This window comes from Ambystoma mexicanum, chromosome 7q (genome assembly GCF_040938575.1).
Source record: "Ambystoma mexicanum isolate Mex_15411 chromosome 7q, UKY_AmexF1_1, whole genome shotgun sequence".
Classification (NCBI taxonomy): Eukaryota; Metazoa; Chordata; class Amphibia; order Caudata; family Ambystomatidae; genus Ambystoma; species Ambystoma mexicanum.
In genome coordinates this window covers 614795734-614815929 of record NC_090941.1, presented here as the reverse complement: position 1 = coordinate 614815929, position 20196 = coordinate 614795734, and the positions used below count along the sequence as shown (strand labels likewise).

The window sequence follows — 20196 nt, the reverse complement described above, 5'->3', positions numbered from 1 at the left end:
AACAGGCTCGATTGTCAAACCACTCCCATGTATCCTTTCTACCTGCATTGTCCAACGCCGCTTCAGAACTGCACAGAGCACCCCCTCAACACCAACTCACTGCCTGGACCAATGCAATTTGATGCCTTTGACATCAATTTGACCCGCAAACATATCCGCTCAAAATTGGGCTCAACTCCGTCCACCACCCAACATTGAACTAAGTTACTTTGAACTTACCCTTCCCCCTGGTCCACCTTTTGCAGCTCGTAGAGTCTGGTTAAGAGACCTTTTGTGGCTTTTTACACTGATAGACATATATCCTATTAAATTCATTGATTGCATTTTCATCCCTGTCATTACCCAGAGTGCTTCATCTTTCTATCTCCTGCATTTCTGTATTTCCTTTACACTGGTGGTTTTGTATAGTGTGTTTAATAGTTACTTGTACATTGGTGTGTTTAATTAGTGTATATATTTTATAGAGCTTTGATTGGACATTCCTTTATTTTGGACATTTATAGTTTGCTTTTTGGGTTGCTCCTGGATCACAGTTACAGCCCTTCTAAAAGTATATCCTCTCCTCAACCCTCATTACCACAGAAGGCAAAGGAGGTACATCTCTCAGCTGTGCTGTTTTGCCTTTATGATTTGGTTTGTAGAATTATGGGGGCTGAGTAGGCGGTTCCACTAGTAGCCTTGCTTCTACATTTGCAGAGTAGAAGTCTTTTCGTCACAACCTTTCTTTTGCATCGTTTAATTGTCGGTCCTTTGGAGGCACGTGAGAGAGGAAGCATGCTCTAAAATCTGCCGAGTGATCATGGCACCAAAGCATTACGCTTGAACACATGGGCGTGTGCTGGTTTGTCTACATCGAATGGCAAGTTAAGCCTTTTTTAGCAACTTTGTTCTTCATATTTCCTTTTTGAACTACTCTGATCCCTCCTGAGGTGGTGCTTAAGGTGGTCTCTTTGTGCACTTACCCAATGATCCGCTTCATTCATATTCTTCGCTGGCTGTTATTTCGCATTTTCCACTGTATCCTGTAAAGATTTTGACATTTTAAAAGTGAAACGAATGGATATCTGAATGTGCTTTCTCTGGATCTTAAGGCTCCTATTTCAAGGTGTCCTCGAGGCAACATAAGCAAGTGCATTGAATTTAGTAGACTTGAAGCTGATCATACCCAGTTTACTTTAGTTCAACACCAGTAGTGCTGTCTCCATGGAACTGTGAGCAGATATATGAAATGACATGGACAGGGAAACCAGGAGGGGGAATGTCTTTAGAAACTAAAAGATCACATTTTAAATATGTTGCTAAAGGGTGTCATCAATTCTATTGCACCACGTGCACCTGGCTAGATTAATTACACAGGAAAGTGCAATCCTAGGAGGACGGCTTTCTTTGCTTGATCTGGCAGTTCCCTAAATTGTAATACTGCTGCTATGCATGTCTAGATGCTGGTCTATGACCCAAGTCATTAATGTGGAAAATCCATTGGAGCCGCATGTAAAAATGCATAACATCTGAGAATAAGAATGGGAAAGAAGTCTCCACAACCTGAGGGTGAAATAGCTTTAAAAATAGGTTCTAATGAATTGGCAGAATTCCGATCCACTTCTTTGTAATGAATGGCTTTCAGAGAGACATTACATTAAGACATTTAACTAATCCCTACCCTGCGTGTCTCTCCAGGCAATTCTGCTAAACCTTGTTCTAAATTACTCTTGCAGAATGTAAAAGATTGTAATGCAGTCCTCTGGCCTTTCTCCCTTTTCACTCCATCACAGTTGGACGTTAGCACATACCTTTTTTTGCTCTTCTCCTTCTTAATCACTTGCTCAATGACGTCCATCTTGCAGTTATAATGATGAATTGAAACCTAATTATTTTGAACTATTTGTTTTAAAAATGTTATGATACCATGCAGCAGCCGCAACCATTGGCATGGTATCTAATGCAATAAATGAAATGGCTTTTCTTTGAGCCGGTCGCGGCGTGGGCTGGTAGGGCAGCAAAGGGGCAACCCGTTTGTCTTGGAAACCAGAAAAATGCAGAGCAACACAGGTTCGGATCCTGGTCCGGCGCTTAGAGACTGGTCTCCAGTAATAAGCGGGTTATAAAAGAATTAAAAAAATCAGACACTTAGTGACTTTTGCAAATCTGCATCTGTCTGCATGATGGTGGATGCACTGTTGTGCATTGAACACCCTATTAATGTTTTTATCTGATACCCTTCATACATTTTATAAGCAGCACATGCCTGTTGATAGCTAGTTTCCCTTTTTAACCCGTTATTTTAGGTATGTGATTTTTTTTTTAAATGAGGCTAATTTGTGAAGCTTTCTGTTTGTATTTTGGCCTCATGAATCATTGCTTGGTTATGGTGGCCCTCTGTGGGACTTGTGTCGTTTTGAGTTGACAGAATTTTGTAGACAGACTGGTAGTTGGAGGTCTTCCTTTCTGCCAATATGGATTGTTGTACATTCTCTGAATCTTCAAATACAGAACTGACTGATCAAATACCACGTTCTACATTTCATCCTAATGGGTTATTACCTAACTCAATAGCACTCAGTTTGTAAACCACAGAAGGGTGAAGGGTTCAGTCGGCCTTGCCGGGATTCAAACCCGTGACTGTAGGTTGCACACAGATGTCAAGCAATCACTTAATTGGTTGAACGATCTCCCCAGCTAACCGCAATATGTGCACCCCTTGAGAGAGATTAACATTTGAGCATGCACACCTCAAGTTCAGTCAGATAGTTAAATGATCTGCCCTTTACTTCCTGAATCCTTTTTGTGCACCCCACATTTTGAAAGAATGTGTAAGATAAGTAAAAAAGGAATTTGTTTACAAATAGTAGTTTAGAGAAAAACGACTGTAAGACATTTCCAACATTGCCAATGTCTCCTACAGCCTAATTTCTAACAATAGAAAGAAACAAATCTTGAGGCAAATAACTTTGTGATGGAAAAATGTTAAAGGATGAAGGCATGCAACATGAATACTAGCATCACTGAAATGTTTAATTTGTAATTTTACAGCTTATTACAAAAGGAAAGACCACTCCTGTCTGGATTAAAACCTAGATCTGCTGATGGTTTCTTAGAGTAATAAGAATTCAATGCGTTTTGACTGTGGATTGTGTTCTCTTGATCTCTTTAGCTGTGGTTGGTACGGTAATGTTTATTTGTAAAGCACCTATACACAAGGCAAGTGTTTCAAAGTGCTCAAGGAGGGAGGGAACAAGAGGAAAAAACAAGTCATTCAGAGCCATTGAATTTCTGAACGATACAAGTCTGCACAGGCAGAGTAAATGCATATAATACGATTAACAGTGTAGATAAAAGCAAATGGGTCTGACGACGATTCTGTAGTTTTTCCAAGTGCATTGAGGCGCCACCATGTGAGCAGGGGACACAGGGAAGATAGACTATCTTCAGGCATGGTACGTTCAGATCTTGCAAGTGCACAGGCGGTAGAGGACAGGTGAGGCGTGGAGGGGGAAGACAAGTGCAGGGGGGTCCACCGGCGCCCAGTCAGTCAGAAAACTGGGGTAAGTGCTGAGAGATGCCACTTTCATGGGTCATTAACCAAGTGCAGTATTGATGAGGCACATGCATGCCCGGAGGCAGTGCGAGAGGACTGGCAGGGATACACCCAGCGGCCAGTCAGCAAGCTTTGTGGAAAAGGAGGGATAGACCGGAGAGAGAGGTTAGCGGGGTAGAGCGAGAGGGAAAGAGGAGAAGAGGAATGTCTTAAGGAGTTTCCTGAACTTCAGGAGATCAGGCTCAAGACAGAGGGCAGCAGGGAGGATATTCCAGAGGGAGGCCCCTGCTGAGGATCAAGATCTGCTGCCAAATCTCTGCTTGGAGGAACGGCTCACACACAGAAGGTTGGAGGTAGATGAGCAGAGGGCTCGGGAGGGACCGTATTTAGGTGATTTAGGTGGGCATTGTTGCAGATAGGAAGGTTCCAGGCCTCAGAAAGGGGCGACAATGCAGAGGGTCTTGAACTTGATCCTTGCAGCTACGGGGAGGCAGTGGAGGGATTTCAGCACCGGAGAGATGCAGACCCTGGGCGTGAGGCCAAGGATAAGTCTTGAAATTCAGTTCTGGCTGAGTTGCAGAAGGCGCAAAGCATAGGCAAGGAGGTTGAGAAAGAGGCTGTTGCAGTAGTCCAGCCTTGAGAGAACCAGGACTCTGGAGACAGTGAGCTGCTGGGGAAGGTGAGAAACAGAAGAGTTCCTCTGAGAAGGTGCATCTGGTAGTTGGACTTTTTAGAGATGTCCAAAATGTGAGTGGAGAAAGGAGAGAGTAGAGTCGAAGATGACCCCAAGGTTTTTTGTCTCAAAGGTGGGTCCGGGCACAGAGCCAAGGGAGGCCAGCCAGTGAGTGGGAAAGCAGGAACTGTCCCAATAAAAACGATGTCAGTCTAACTGGAGTTGATGCAGAGGTCTTTTGCAGCACACCATGACTGAATTGCGGACAGCCAGTCAGATATGAGCGAAGTAGAGGAGGTGGCTGAGGGTAGCCTGAAGGAGAGTTGTGTGTCATCCACATAACACTGGAAGTTAGAGATGAAAGTGGCAATCACATGTGACAAGGCAGCCATGTAGACATTGAAAAAGCAGGGGGATAGGTTAAAACCCTGGGGAATGCCACAGGTTGAAAGAGATGGTAGAGAGAAAGGGTCCAAGTTCCACCTGGGATGAGCTGTCCGAAAGGAAGAAGCTTAACCATGCCAGAGTCTGACCTGTGATTCCCAGGCTGTCGTGGAGACGTGCAATCAGGATGTTGTGATTTACCATGTCAGAGGCAGTGGAGAGGTCAAGAGAAATGAGGACAGAGGGATTGTTAGTGTAAAGATTTCAGAGCAGGTCATCACTGGTGTTAAGAAAAGCAGGTTCCGTGCCTCTGGATGCTCTAAAGCCAGACTGATGCTTGTGGAGGCAACCAGCAGACTCAGTGTGGAGGGTGAGCTGAGAGATAGCAAGCTTCTCCAGGAGTTTGCCCAGGAAGGGGATGATAGAGATGGGGAGGTAGTTTTCCGGAATGGAAGGGTCGGCAGAGGGTTTCTTAAGCAGAGGGTGCACAAGGGGGAGTGCTTAGGAGAGGTTGGGAGAACTCAAGTGGCAAAAGAGAGATTGCAGAGATCAGCCAAGGCTGGAGCGAGCGAGTCAAAGTTGTCCTTGATGGTTTTCGAGGGGCAGAGCTCCACCTATTTGGATGTAGCCTTAATAGACCAGACTTTTCTGGCAACCTCATCAGGTGTGATGGGATTGCGAGAAGAGAGGTGGTGGAGGGGGCAAGGGAGGCTCCATAGGTGTTCGTGTATGATATGGTGCGGAAGTGAGAGAGGAAAGGATGTCTTGGGTTTTTGCGCTGAAGTGTGCTGCCAGGGCCGAGCAAAGGTCCTGGGTGGGTGTGACCGAAGAGGATGCTGCTGTAGGATTGACAAGTTCCTTACAGGCTTTGAAAAGTTTGGCCGTGTTTGATGCCGCAGAGAGGCTGGCTTGAATAAAGACTGTTTTCTTGGTGTGGATTCAGACTCGATATTGCCTTTGAAGGAGTCAGCAGGCTAGTTTGTCAGAGGGGCCCGCCTGACGAATTCCATTTCTGCTCAGCTGCCCTTCACTTGCATTTAAGAGCAGCCAGATCAGAGTCGTAGCAAGAGCTGCACTTCTTGAAAGGCTTCAGTCGGATCCTCATGGCAGGGGCAAGAGTATCAAGGGTGTTAGAGATAGAGAGATTGAAGTTAGCAAGGGCTGGTCCAATCCTTTCTTGTTTGGCGGAATCTGGTTCCACGGGAACCCACATCTCTCTGAGCGTCTGGGGCATTCACAGGTTTTCTGCTACTTCGCTTGAGCACTGGGAGGGGATGGCTCCTTATTTAACCAAGGTAGTTGCTTAGAACTCTGAGCAGCTGGCACATCAGGCAGCCATCTTGCCTGCACCCCAAGTGATCTCCCTAGAACCTCTGTTTTTAATGGCAAGGTACATTGAGTTTGATTGCAAAATAGGTGCAGTTTGGTTGGTGGTGACTCCAAGGGCTCGATTCTGAATGTGGTGTTAAGTACCGAAAAGTTTGCAGAATGCATTGGTGACCTTTTCGGTACTTACCTATTATGAAGGTGGTGCTTTGTTCTGAAGTTAGAGCGATTGCGCCACTTTTGGAATCTATGTGCCAGTTGCTAGGCTGGGTGATAAACCAACCTAGCAACCAGCACTTTCGGTATGCAATATTTTGCATGACGATTCCTTTGACACTCCTCCAGTTTCGCACACAGCACAAAGTGGTGCACAAGTACGGCACTACTTTGCTGTCGCTGTTGTGGAGGAGTGCCACATGAAACCGTGTTCGTCATTTCAAGAGATTTCTTATGTTGAGAAATCTCATGTTGAGAAATACCTCATGACCTAGGTCATGAAGTATGACTTAATCAGACGCACAAGGCAGGAAATAGTCCTGCGAAAATTATCATTACTTGCCAAGATCTCAGCCGCACTTTAGTAACATTTTCTTTTCCTTGTTATTTTACGAAAATGCTTGCGAAATTTTGCAATCCACCCATTCTCCACAGAAACAGGCAGATTGCAGGCAATGCACTGCGACGATGCCCTGGCCCACTTGAGAATAACTGTGGTTTCTGGTCGTCAAGAAAAGGCACAGATAAGCATGCTGTTTAGCATACTCACTGGGCCTACATGAGAATCGGGTCCTTAGACTCACATGGAAGGTTATGTTCAGTTCACCCTTGGATATTTCCTGAAAATGATGAGGTAGTTTTTGCAAACCTCATTTTTAGTGCTAGCCTGCTGATACTGGCCCCTTGACTTATGTTGCATCTTTTCAGAGCTATGCAGCTTCACAAAGAATGGCTCTTCCAATCCTTGAAAAATGCATTTGGGTGTGCTAATATTAAGACTGCTGTTGCTTGTTACCAAAGTATCCTCTTTTGTTATTGATGTTTTTTTACAAATTAATAATTAAATGTGTATCTTTTTCCACAGAGTTATGACAAATGCTTCCTTGGATCTTCGGAGACTGCTGATGCCAATAGAGTGTTTTGTGGTCAACTTGGAGCGGTCTATGTGTTCAGTGAAGCACTTAATCCAGCCCAAATATTTGCAATACATCAACTAGGCCCAGGTTACAAAGTAAGACTTTCCTTCTTCTGTGCCTTTATGAAATAACTGAAATGCGTGACTGAATAAGGAATTAGATTTTGAATGTTTAGTCTGACTGTGAATTGACAAATGTGAGAACTTGAATTCTAAAGTTCGGTAGTAAGCAAACTAGTCCTCCGAAACACATTTAACTACCCTAACAAATTACTAGGATTTTTACTTTCACATTGTTTCCTTTTATGTTTGCATATCATTATTCCACACTTGTGGTGATCCCTTTTTGGGAAATAATCAATTTGAAATGTATTTGGTTCATAATTTGCATGTTACACATGACAAAGTTTTAGTTCATTCAACTAAAATATGCATCGTTGTTTTCAGAGGAGGATTAGGAACCAAATGAGGCCCTGGAAATAATGTTCAAAGTGGCACCGTATTACACATTTGTACTAAACCCAAACCTTTTCCTATGAGAACATTGGGAAATAAAATAGATGATCACAGAAAAGAGGCCCAGGGTGCAGTGGCCTACCAGGAGGAAATCTTCAGAGTTCCCTATAGCCCAGTCAACCCCTGGTTGTTTTGTGTTTCCGTACCACACACACGGCTCTTGGCTAGTTTCCTTAGCCCACTTTCGAGTCCCTTAGTGTCATTGATTGGCAGGATGATGAACCCATGGATGCTTTTCTCTATTTGCTTTAAAAAAAAAATAGATTTGCCAGTCGTATACACTTAAGATGCGGGTGAACTGTGTTCAGTAAAATCCCTCAAGAAAAAATACTTTTTATTAAAGATTGCACCCTCTACACTGAATCTGATGTCATTTGCAATTCTTCTTGTTGAGTGAAAAATCTACTCCAAGTAATTATAAGGATCTTAAGTAAGTGCTAGACTCATGTATTTCAGCGCTATAAGCTGCAACGAGGAACACATGGGGCCTCATTACGAGTGTGGGGGTAGCCATGGTGCTATTAGCACCATGGCTGCCTCCAAACCGGGCTCCATTACCGTGTTCCTGCAATGAGGATTTACCGGGTCATTCCGACATAGGTGGACCCGGTAATTCCTCCTTGCAGGAACCATTCCCCATTCCCATTTGAGCCCCCATAGGGTAAGAGATGTAGTGGGGTTGGGTGGTATGGGGGTAGGGTAAGGGGTGGAGGAGAGTGGAGTAATTTGCTGAGGTGCAGTGGGTGGGGTTGTTTGGTTTGGGGAGTGGAGTGGAGTGGTATGGTTTTGGGGTGAATTGAAATTGTTTTCAGGGTGGATGGTTTAAGGGTGGGAGTGCAGTGGAAGCGGGTGTGAGTGTGGTGGTTGTGGGCATGCATGGATAGCTGACAATGAAACAATTGGAAAACAAAGGAGAGCATGCCAATGGCCTCTGCAGGCACCAGACTGTGCTCCATCATGTCCAGAGTGAGTGGCAACAGAGGCTTTGGTGCGTTCTCTGGGGAGAGTATAAATAGAACAAATTGCAGAGGGCACTATCACATCATGGTACTTCAGGGTCGATTGTCGGTGGAGGCAGTGGCGATCTGGGAATGGGCCCTTATGGAAGGGATTCAGATTTCAGCTGCCCCCTCCCGGGGCATAGCAACATGGTAGCGGACCAGCTCAGATGCTTGGGGTTCAACACCTATGAGTGGGAATAACACAGCAGCTCCTTGTTGCCCCTGTTCGAGTTCAGGGTTTCCTGATCTGGACTTGTTTACATCTCCCAAGTGCCCCTGCTCTGCCTCTTGGTAGGGCTGGGGCTGGCGTTCCCTGGGGGACGCATTCCAGCTCTGCTGACATGGCTGCAGGTGCTACGCGTTTCCTCCTCAATTTGCTACGCATTTCTTCTTCCATCGATGTGATAGAGAACCCTCTGCAAGTTCCGCACTTCAGTGGGCTGCAGTCTCATCCTGATCGCCCTGCGCTGGTCCTCGAGGGTGTGGTTTTCTGACCTACTTCAGTTGTGCTACCTGGGAACTGTCCATCTCTCGATCCCCAGCAGGGGCTTCTTGACACAGCAGGGCGGGGCAGTGGAGCACCCAGACCAGGCAAGGCTTGCCCTTGCAGCCTGGTTCCTGATCAGCTGAGACTACAACATGCTCAATTTTCAGATAACTGGGGCATCATACAGAAGGTCTACTCGATCCCAGTATACAAGCAAGTGGACCAGATTTTGCCATTGGGCTTGTGACAATGGGCTAGACCCATTCACCTGTGCCCTGGATGATGTGCTGGCCTTCTCCACCCATTTGGCCCACTCTTTCGTTCATGTTGATACTTGCCACGCCTATTTAGTGGCCATCAGGGCGTACAAGAATTCCCCGGTGGTTAAGGCTCACCTCAATGGGTTGTCCAGATGTTTTCCTCTGGTGCACACATCCATTCGGTCTGGGACCTCAATGTGGTTCTTGCGGCCTTGCAGCACAAGCCCTTTGAGCAGCTATCCTCAGCGGACATACGGCTGGTGATGTTAAAAGAAATTTCTATTAGTGGCACTAATTTCTGCACGCAGGGTCAGCGAGCTTCAGGCATTGTCTTCGTGCAAACCCTTCACCACGTTTCATAACGACAAGGTCATCTTGCACACTCACCCTCTTCCCAAGGTGTTATGTTATGTTGTGTTATTTGGCATTTGTATAGCGCCTTATATATCATTGGTATGATCTCAAAGCGCTGGTAGGTTGAACACCCTTAGGAACCGCAGAGAGTTGTAAAGTGCGTGGGTGCACCAGGTATGTGTGCAGCTGGTGTGGTTTTTGCATGATAGCTGCTTTCTTAGCGGTAGGTGTGGTGCTGAGATCAGTTGAATGTGTTCAGTCTGGAGGGTGGACATCCAGACTGAGTTCTGGCTGCATTAGACCTGAGGAGACGCCTAAGCTAGCTGGTATGTGCTAGCTAGCTGTATTTTATTAGGATTATGTGTAGTTTGATGGGTCATGTTAGTATGAGAACAGCTTTACCGAATGTGTCATAGTACTGCTGTGTTCTAGTTGAATGGTGGTGTATGGGAGAGAGTAAGCGTAGTAATGTGATATTGTGATAATCAGTAAAGTGTATGCGACCAGGCACACTCAATGATTTTGGGAATACCTTTTAAATTCAACTTTTAACACAGTGACGTTATTAGGGCACATTCAATGATGTTGGGCATACCATCTTAATTCAGCTCTAATACATTGACGCTCAAACGTACCCAGGCTTCCAAAGCTCCTATCGCCCTTTGGATGGTTCAGGCCATTTCAGAGGCGTACACGGCCCTGGGCAAACCAGTTCCTGAGGGGATTCATGCCCATGCAGTCCGAGCTAAGGCCACTGCTGTTGCGTTTCAGAGGCATAATTCTTGGGGTGTCATCAGCAAGGCAGCTACTTGGGCCACTCCGGCCATCTGTAAGTACTATTCCCTTGATATCGGCGCCAGGCACGATGCCGAATTCGGTCAGGCGGTTCTGAAGACCCTTTTTGTTTCATCCTAGATATTAGGCAGGTTGTCACAGCTCCACCCTATGGTCTTGTTTGGTGGAATCACCCACAAGGATGGAGGAAAGGGAATGGGATGTATGAGTAATTAGTTACTCACTTTATTGACTAGAGTTCTCATGGTCCAAGGCCCCTTTCCTCCATACGTCCCACCCAACTTACTCCGCTTGTATGACAAGGGCTAATATATCCAGTGTAGCCAGGTATTATAACATCCGATTTGTTAAGAGGACTGAGGTGTGGCGCCGGAGGGCAGGTCATCGGGGGAGGTGGGCGTTCCAAAGGTCAGGGGCTGCTCCGCCACACGCTTTACTAATTTTAAAGGGGAAGCTCAATTTTTCACTGCCAAAGATTCCGGTACCGTCCCCATGTTGGGGGATGCCCACAAAGATGGAGGAAAGGGGGATAAGGACTATGGGCCTCATTACACGGATGGCGGAGAACCATGGCGCTATTAGCGCCATGGTTCATGCCGGTAAAATACCGGCACTGCCTTGGCGGAAAGGGGAATTACCGCCCCATTTCAAGGTTGGCGGGGCAGTAATTCCCCCTTCCACCATTGCCCTTCCCATTTTTGCCCCATAGGGCATAATGGGAATGGGGAAGGCGCTAATTACGGTACCGCAAATTGCGGTACCGTAATTAGCTCCCTGGGTCCCTTTGCGGGTTGGTTTTTAACGCCTGCAAAAAGCAGGTGTTAAATCCCCCAACCCGCAAAGGGACCTCGTAGTAAGGTGGTAAGGATTTACCGGTACCGGTATCTTACCGGTACCGGTAAATCTTTACCGCCATCCGTGTAATGAGGCCCTATAAGTACTCTAGTAACTACAGTGAGTAACTTTAATTTCTCTGGCACTCAGTGACGGCACCGTTCGCCCTTCTCCCCACCATTACCTTCTCGGGAGCGTTTGCTCTGCTTTCTCTTCCTGGGTCGGCAGTTGTCACACTTCTCATGTGGAGGTCGGTGATCTGATCTCTCCACTGCGGTCTGGTCTTGGCGTCGGTTAATGGGCCCTAGGCACATCACGACTTTGGTATGGTTATGCCACCAGGTAAGACGGTCCTTCTACCGTCCTTGTCTCACTCTCTGTTTTGGCTTTGCTGCCTCTCTGGATGCCAGCCTTACACCATACCCCATGCAATCAGCTTGCTCTCCACACTGCTCGCCTCTGCGTAGGATTCTTTCTCCTCCACTCAAGGTTCTTCATCTTTTTGTTTGCCACCACAAACGAAAGGTGTGTTGTTCCTCTTTGACCTTTGAGCTCAGGGACAATCCAGCATTTACTGAAGCCAAAGAGATTGAAGTAATGTCACTATTTGTCGAATCCAAAACAGAAGTAACAGTCTTTTCTATTCCCTTATATGCAGACAATGTATTCTTGATAGGGAGTTCCCATAGGAATGGGAGTCCTTGTTCCATGGAGGGGAGTTGCTCCCAATGAGATCCCGCTTGCCCAGACCCCTGAGGGTCTTGCTTAATGGGCTCATCTCCCTAGTCTCAAAGGGGGTGGCTCCCCTGTGGGACGAAGGGATGAATAGCCCAGATTGGTCACAAGTATTATTATTATGTTATTTATTGACCGCGTACCTAGCTTTGAGAAGCAACGGAGTGCTTTACAGAGGTATACAACAGTACAGATGCATAACAGAGTGCTTTTCAGAGATAACAGAACAGATATACAGTCAGGGAAAGGATTGAGATGAGCACAGAGGAGGGGTACAGCTGTACCAAGTGGCAGTTAGGATAGGGGCGGGTGGCCGTCTAGCGAGTCAGCTGGCATGAGGGGCGATGTGATGGCGTAGGTGTTCAGGCAGATAGATTCCTTGAAGAGGTCGGCCTTTACTTCTATTCTGAATTTAAGGAGCGTGGGGGCCAGTCTGATGCTGTATGGAAGGAGGGTCCATAGACTTGGGGCATAGGATGAGAAGGCTTGATTTCTGGTCCTTTCCTCTTTGCAGCAGCGGATTTCAAGTCTGCATGTGTCCTGGCTTCTGGTGGTGCAATGTCCACCGGAGATGCTGACTTTCTCTGTGGGGTAGCTGAGTAACTTGAAGGCGAGTGCCTTATTGACAATGCAGCAAGACCTGAAGGTAATTTGTGGAAGCCAGTGAAGGTCGATGAGGTCTGGGGTGATGTGGTCATGTGGCATGTGGCTGCATGTAGGACACTTCTCCAGGGCACAAGGGAGGATGACGGGAGGCCTTCGAGGAATGCATTGCCCCCATCCAGGTGAGATAGGACCAGTGCTTGAATGGTGGATGTAAAGCTGTCTGGGGGGAGGAAGGGCTTTTAGTTCCACAGGAGGGAGAGCTGATAACAAGCTGTTTGACTTTTTTTTTTGCATATGTGGGTCTTGAAGGAGAGGTGTTTTTCAATCTGGAACCCGAGCGACCGGCGCAGGAGGTGCTCACGGGTGTAAAGCCCTCAGAGCTCATGGTTGATAGCCAGGTCTGTATGTCTGGGTGTTAAGTGGTGTTGGTGAGGAGCAGGATTGGGTAGATGTTGAGTGTGGGAGAAGTGGGATGGAGAGGAGATCATGGGTGAGGTGGGAAGAGAGTAAAATGAGGGGTGGGCTGGGTGTCCCATATTCTGATGATTTCGAAAACGAATAAGGAGGCACAGTCATTAGTGAAGAAAGAGGATTAGTGGAGCAATTCTTGGAGGGAGAAAGATTGCCTGGACGGTCATGGATACGTTTATGAGAAAAGGGAGGAAATAATTCAGTGTAATATGAGGATTTGGCTGGGTAGAGAGCTGTGATAAGGGACCGTAAAGAGGTCTAGTAGGCAGTGAGGAGACAGCAGGATTAGTTTTTGCATCAGCAGTGTACGCAGCGATGCAGGGTTGTCCTCAGCTGCTGGCGATCAATAATTGAGGGCACAGGGGAAGGGTGTGTAGAAGTCGGCAGGGTAGAGGTGATCAAACTGGATGATTGATGCAGGGTTAAATTCAATAAAAGTGAGCTCAGTTGAGTGGGCAAATGGAGGAGACCAGATTATGTCTTGGTTGAGGTACGGGACTATGTAGTCAGGCTTAAATTTATATTTGGTAATAGATGAAGAATGGAGAAATTAGCCCAGTGGTGTAGGCATGGTGAATTTAATGTGCGACTGGTTTGAAGGGGAATATATGTATGAGGTTCAGTGCCTCCTTGGGTGTGGGTGATAATATTGTACACAGTGCTCCAGATAAGGTTTGAAGTGGGAGTATTTTACTGCCTATCGTTTTAAAGTTGAGATGAAATGTTAGTCCAATTCCCAATGTGAGTATTTTATAAGTGAGTAAAAATGTTGTAACTAGAAAACTGAAATGTTTTTGTAATAATTATTTCTTTGCACCTAGTAATTCATGCACATTAAAAGGTACATGTTTACTTCTTCTGTGAGGGCAGTAATAATAGTAGTTACTGTGGTACTAGGTGCACTACTGGTTCAAACATATCCATGGAGCTGTGTGGGCACATGGTTCTACGTGTCTGTTCCGATTTTTTTTATTGGGAGTATTTGTACTGCCTATTTGGATTTTTTGGCAGTATTTGTCTATTTTTAGAGTGCAAAAGTGGCTGATGCATCCCTTATCTTTAGGGCTAATTGTATAGGTTGACTAGAGAGTTGTTTGAGACAGTGAAGGTAAGTTTAGAGTGCATGGGCCTTGGTCATAATGGAGAGATTAAGGTCAACCATTTTGATGGCAGGGCCACCAGCTGGCAGTGTTTTAAGTTAAGTGGTCAATGTCAGAAAACAGAATGAGGGTGCTCGATGGGTGGTAAATAAGAATAGTGGTAGGAGAGGTGTTAGCGAGGAGTCGAACAAAGATTTAGACAAAGGAGGAAGGCGTGAAGTCACGGGAGAGGAGTCCGAAATATATATATTTTCTGGTCATGAGACCAACCCCACCACCTTTTTAGAGACCAGACAAGTGAGAACAAGAAACAATCGGGAGGACGGGCAGCCAGGCTGGTGGTGTCATGGGGGAATCCAGGTTTTGGTGATCGCCATCACCAAGAGTTTTGGGGCTAATGGCAAATAGAATGATTAGTGAGAAAGAGGTTCTTTTGCAAAGGGTATTAGAGGAAGAAGGGGAGAAGAGGCCTTGTGTGGCAGAGTGGGAAGAACAGTGAGAAGGCGAAATACGATTGTTAGAAGCATGAAAGGTAGGAAGTGACGCTGAGGGAGGGTTTGGGAGGAGATCTGGGGAGCAAGCACCAATGCAGTGGGGTGCCTTGAGTGACAGAAAAAATGAAATTTAAATGGACCGTGCATATGTAACCAATACATTTAATTCAAAAGACATAAATCCATAAGTTACCAATAAAGATATGCAGGGTGCACATGTTACATTGGTGGCAGTTCGGAACAGTGAAAACACACGTGTAGGAAGCGTGACCCACATGGTATTTTAGTACAGTTGAGGGACTAGAAAGAGGAGGGGGTGGGGGAGAAGAAAAAGGGTGGTCCTAGGTTATTAAAGGGGCTTACAGATCTTGCCCATAGTCAGGATTCTGTTTGACTGGGACACCAGGTAAATATCCAGTCGGGGCCCTGTCTTCCTCCCCCAGAGAAGCCTATCCTCCTAGGACAGGGTTAGATCCGGGATTAATTTGCAGCTAGAGCTGAACTCCAGCTCCTTAACAGACTAAGCTTATGTCTCTCTTGGTGGGCTAAGGCATGGGCTGATGCTGGAGAAGAACTTTCTTTTACAACGATTTCAAACTTTGCGGTGACATTATTGAAAATGCTCAATTAGGGCCCTGCCCGCACCGCAGATGGTCCCCCTGCCAATACAGGGTGAGGTCCGGAAGCATAAGACTGAGGATGAATTTGCATGCATGACGGTGAGGGGCAGTGGCTTTGCCATTTTCCTACTGCACAATAACCTGGTCATTAAACCCTGGTACAGCAACTAACGAAATAAAATGGTGTCTGAGAACTGCTGCTTGCATCAGCTGCCTAAGCCCTGGTTCCTTAATAGATGGATATGGCAAGAACCCTTCATCTAATATCTCTGACAGATTATCCTGCAGCATTCATGGTACCTTGTGCTGTTTTGTGCCTCATTAGAATGTCTCTGGCACAGATGGCTGATTCATAGGTTACGGGGGGACTGATGAGACTGCTTGAGTATTGACATTTAGTAATATGTTATGACATTGGGGCGGCAGGCGACTCCTTTGTACTGGTATGGGATGCTGGCAGCATTGTGGCCAGTGACCACAAGACTGAGGCAGCCTGCTGTTGATTCCCATAATTCTTTCAGTGATTAGGTACCTGAATTGGATCCAGCCTTCCCTCGGCGAATGGTCTTACAAACAGTTCAGGTAGTACCATGTGGATGTCCATTGTGCGTTGCTTAGTAATTTTACTATGTAGATTGTCATTGCTAGCTGATGCCGGCACTTGGCTCAGTATGTTCATGTTACCTTTGGGTACTCTGGGTGCTGTGCATAGGATATTTTGGTGGTGATGCTGTGTCTACATCCTGATGACTTGACACTGACACTGTAAGATCTTGAGAGGTGCTTTTCTAAGGGATTGCACGCAGGGTGTTGAGGCACCTTTGACGTATGCTTTATTGGCAGTGTTCCCGGATCAACCTCTTCGTTTGTGTGGTCATTCCATCCATTCACTTGGGCTGTGGGATTGTCCTCCATATCCTTGACAGATGTTGCATCCTTACCCTGGGGTCAGTTCTTAAAGGGGATTTAGAGTGTTTTAGGCAGAGGGAGTAATGGCTAGGGAGGGAAAGACAGGGCCAGTGTTTATTAATCTGTTGGTGGATCCACAGCTGTGCTCGTATTGAAGGTATGGTTCTGTGAGTTTCACACAATTTGACCTTCCTAACCATACTGTTTTGTCCCTGGGTCTGCTTCAGCGATTGCCTCCATTGCTGTTACTTATTCTTTCCCCTAGAAGATCTGAAAAGGCAGTAAGTGGTTAAGCCTCTCTACTCACACTTGCCACACATTTCCTGTGCCACGTTTTTCCAGCCTTTCTCCTCCCTGTGAATGACATGCTAACACGATTTCCCCCTCCTCTTGTGCCCTCATTTATAGTGGACATATTCACCCCCTGAAAATCTTTGTCACCTGATGCAGCAGTGACACCTCTGATTGTACCATTCGTGCAGACTCTCCTGTGATAGCGAAAGACCTGTGACGTTTTATGAATGATTGCTGTTGCTGTACAGTACCAGGAACAATATTCGCTGCTGCCAAAATTACAGCAGCAACTGTCAGCAAGCGCACATCGTTGTGTGGGCGGAACGCCATTGCGGTCCTTGCGTACTGGACGCTACGCTGGGGCGTGGGAGGAGCGGGACCAAGGGTGCGGCAGTTGCCGCTCTGTAAGCATTAAAGCAAGTTGAACGATCCTGTGGCTCCGTGTTTAATCATTCTACAGATGCGTACATAGGGCCTTCTCAGGCCTCAACAGCAACACTTGCTGGGGAAAAATGTCCAACAGCTGCACCCTTCACACGGCCCCTGCTCCTCAGTTCTATGTGATCTAGAGTTATAGTGTGTAATATGTAGCCTAACTATGTCCATTTAATCAAAAAAAGGAAGGGACATGTCCATATTACTTAAAACACAATGTTACCCACAACAATCTGAAACCTACTTACATAGCCCATTAACCAATTCAAGGTTATGTTAAGTTTAATGAATGACATGTATTCAATATTTAAAATATCATATTTAATTCATTTGCTAAACAGCACAAGTATCAAAAAACATTTTCGTAAAAAAATGCATTATATCACATAAAATATATACAATTTAATAAAAGTGGTGATAACACAGCACATATTCAAGTTCAAACAACTACTAGAACATTCTCAACAGTAGCTAATTCGACTGTTCTTCTTTCCTACTGTGCGTAACAACGTAGCCCGACTTATATAAGTTTCTGTCCTGGATGTTGCTATTAACTGGACATTCTTCAGGGGCAAAAAATTGTCTTGTGCTTTTTGTAGACTTCTCTCTATGATTCCAGTTTCTAGAATTGGGGGTACATATAATACAAAAACATATTACTACATTGACAAAGTAGGTTATTTTACTTAGCCTAGCTCGTCCTAATCACCATTAGGATGCATCAAGTATATATTTAATCAAATACTGGTGCTTCAAACTTGTATCCATTTAATGTTGTACAAATTTAAAAGACAATCGCAATTTTGTCCTTCACTGTTCACAGTGTTAGAGAGAGATATCTAGCACCTATCCCACCATGTTCTCATCAAATCATGCTCCCCGATGAATAGTATACTCATCGAGTACACACATCTATTCTGAACCCTAACTCAAGTCCTCAGACAATCTAATAGAGTATGGCCTCACCTCCATTCACAAAAACGATTTTTCTCTCTGTTGGGCAAAGTTCCAGGGTTTTTCTCAAACCCAATTTAGATAAACAGTTCTGTTTAAAAAAACAATCAGATAAGACACTCTGTGAGTTCCTGAATGTACACAAGGTAGACCACACAGTAATAGACAGAAAGGAAGGTTCATACCTTTGAGACCCTCGATTTAAGATATTACAAATTTATGAGGTCCGGAAACATATCCAACACTTCCTGGGCCAAAATTCTATTTTACTTTGTAGTATTCCATGGGAAACAAACGTCTTCCCTAGAGTGTAACAAACACAAAGCCTCACTTTAGTAAGACATTTCAACAGAAATGTACTTTTCAATCAAGAATTACCAAGCATAAGTACCCCTGCTTACCTTTACAGTAGCTCAAATCGAGTTCCATCAACAGCGTATAGTTATTTTACCGCTAACCTGCTCGAAAAAGCGAGCCTCTCCATTTATATTGCGCGCTACATTTGTGCGCACATTGATGACGTCATCACGTCGAAACGTGACGCGATGACGTCATACATTCCGCGACACGCCATGCCGTCGCCACAACAAACGTGGTAACCAAGGCAATCCACGAAAATGTCAATAAACATGGCTGCACGCCCCTCAATTGGGCACAGACCATATATATTTTTTAAAGAAGGGAAGAAGAAAAAAAGAAAGAAAACATCCAAAAATACCTTTTCTATACAAATGCTAAGGCCGCACAGCTGGTTTCTACCTACCCAGAGACTGTCTCAAGTTTAAAGATATCTCTGCTGATAGAATATGCCAGATTTCATAAGAGGCACAGTATAATCATACAAAAGATCCAACACTAGGATTTAATCATACAGTAAACATGGGTTCATAAAGTGTTATCATATGCGGGCCACCCGCACCATACTGGAGAAACATTTAGTTATTTCCACAGAGTAATACAAAAAACCCTACCCACATCATATCCTGTCGTGAGCTCTTAGAAGAAAATTCCTATTTGACAGTAGAAGCATCTTGATAGGGAATACCAAAAGTCAATGCATGACACGTCCTGTAATGTGGATGAAATAAACAGGAAAATAATCAGTCTATTTAATATTGTGCCACTCAATATTCTCATTAAGTCCTGTTAAATGACTGTTAGTTAGGAAAATCAATTTTTGTTCTAAATTTAATAGTTTTCTATTGATATCTTCCTGTGTCTTTCCTTTTACTTTCTTCAAGATGCACCATTCAAAATCCATGAAAGAATGGCCCTTCTCTTCAAAGTGTTTCACCAGGGGGGCTTTTTCAACATGGTTTTTAAGGCAACTCTTGTGTTCTATCATCCGTGTCTTGCATTTTCTGTTGGTCTTTCCTATGTACAGTAAGGCACATGGCCATCTAATCATGTAAATCACATTATCTGTTTGACAGTTAGTATGTTCCTTCATTTGCCATTCTGATTTTAAACCCAAATTCACAGATGTCATTTTACGGGTAAGTGGACACATAATGCAATCACCACAAGGATGATGCCCTATGACCCTAGGTATCCCCCATAAAGTACTTTGTCGCACTTCAGGGGTATAAGTTTTCTGTATATCATTGCGCATCACTAGATTGCGAATATTAGTACTTTTCTTAAAAGCCACTAAAGGAGTGGGAATGGTCATTATCTTCTTCCAATTCCTCTGGATAATGTTTTTAACTTTATAAGAAATATTACTGAAGGTGTTGACAAATACCAATGGTCTCTCTACTGTCTCTCTACTTTTCTTTTCAAATAACGCTTCTCGATGATTATTAAAAGCTCGTTTTGCTGATTGTTTCACAATCTTGGCCGGATACCCTCTCTCAGTGAGTTTGTTAATCAGAATGTTAGCCCCATCTTCATAGTCCAACCTAACTATGTCCCCCATCAGTGACCAAAACAATTGTGTTTCCAATGTGTCCTTTGGTTTCACCTTTCTGCACCTAACCCAATCACACTCCAATGTGTGTGATTCAGTGCTCCCCAGATGACGTGGGTCTGGGTGGGCCTGATTTCTCCTCACCAGCACTAAAGATTGATTCCAGTTCACCTGCACAAACAGTATCGTGCATCAACGCTTCCAAACGTGTTCCTTTGCACCCCACACCATTGTGTGTCCACATGTGATATTTAGCGGCTATTCTGCTTCGCCCAAAATATCCCGTGTCAATGAGTGCGGTTTCTCGCCTGTGCCCAAAAAGCATGTGTGCGTATTGGGATCCCTCAAAATAAAAAAGTCAAGTTTGTGCCC

The 20196-nt window shown here is 45.0% G+C and overlaps 1 protein-coding gene across 6 annotated transcripts in view; it reads left to right on the top strand.

Moving 5' to 3' along the window:
* Nucleotides 1–20196, top strand: part of NBEA (neurobeachin) — a 2584133-nt gene that overhangs the window by 427914 nt on the left and 2136023 nt on the right. For all 6 annotated transcript variants that reach the window (XM_069640609.1, XM_069640605.1, XM_069640608.1 and 3 more), the window contains exon 8: nt 7000–7146. In XM_069640609.1, the coding sequence (XP_069496710.1) occupies nt 7000–7146 (147 nt within the window). The remainder of the gene's footprint in view (nt 1–6999; nt 7147–20196) is intronic.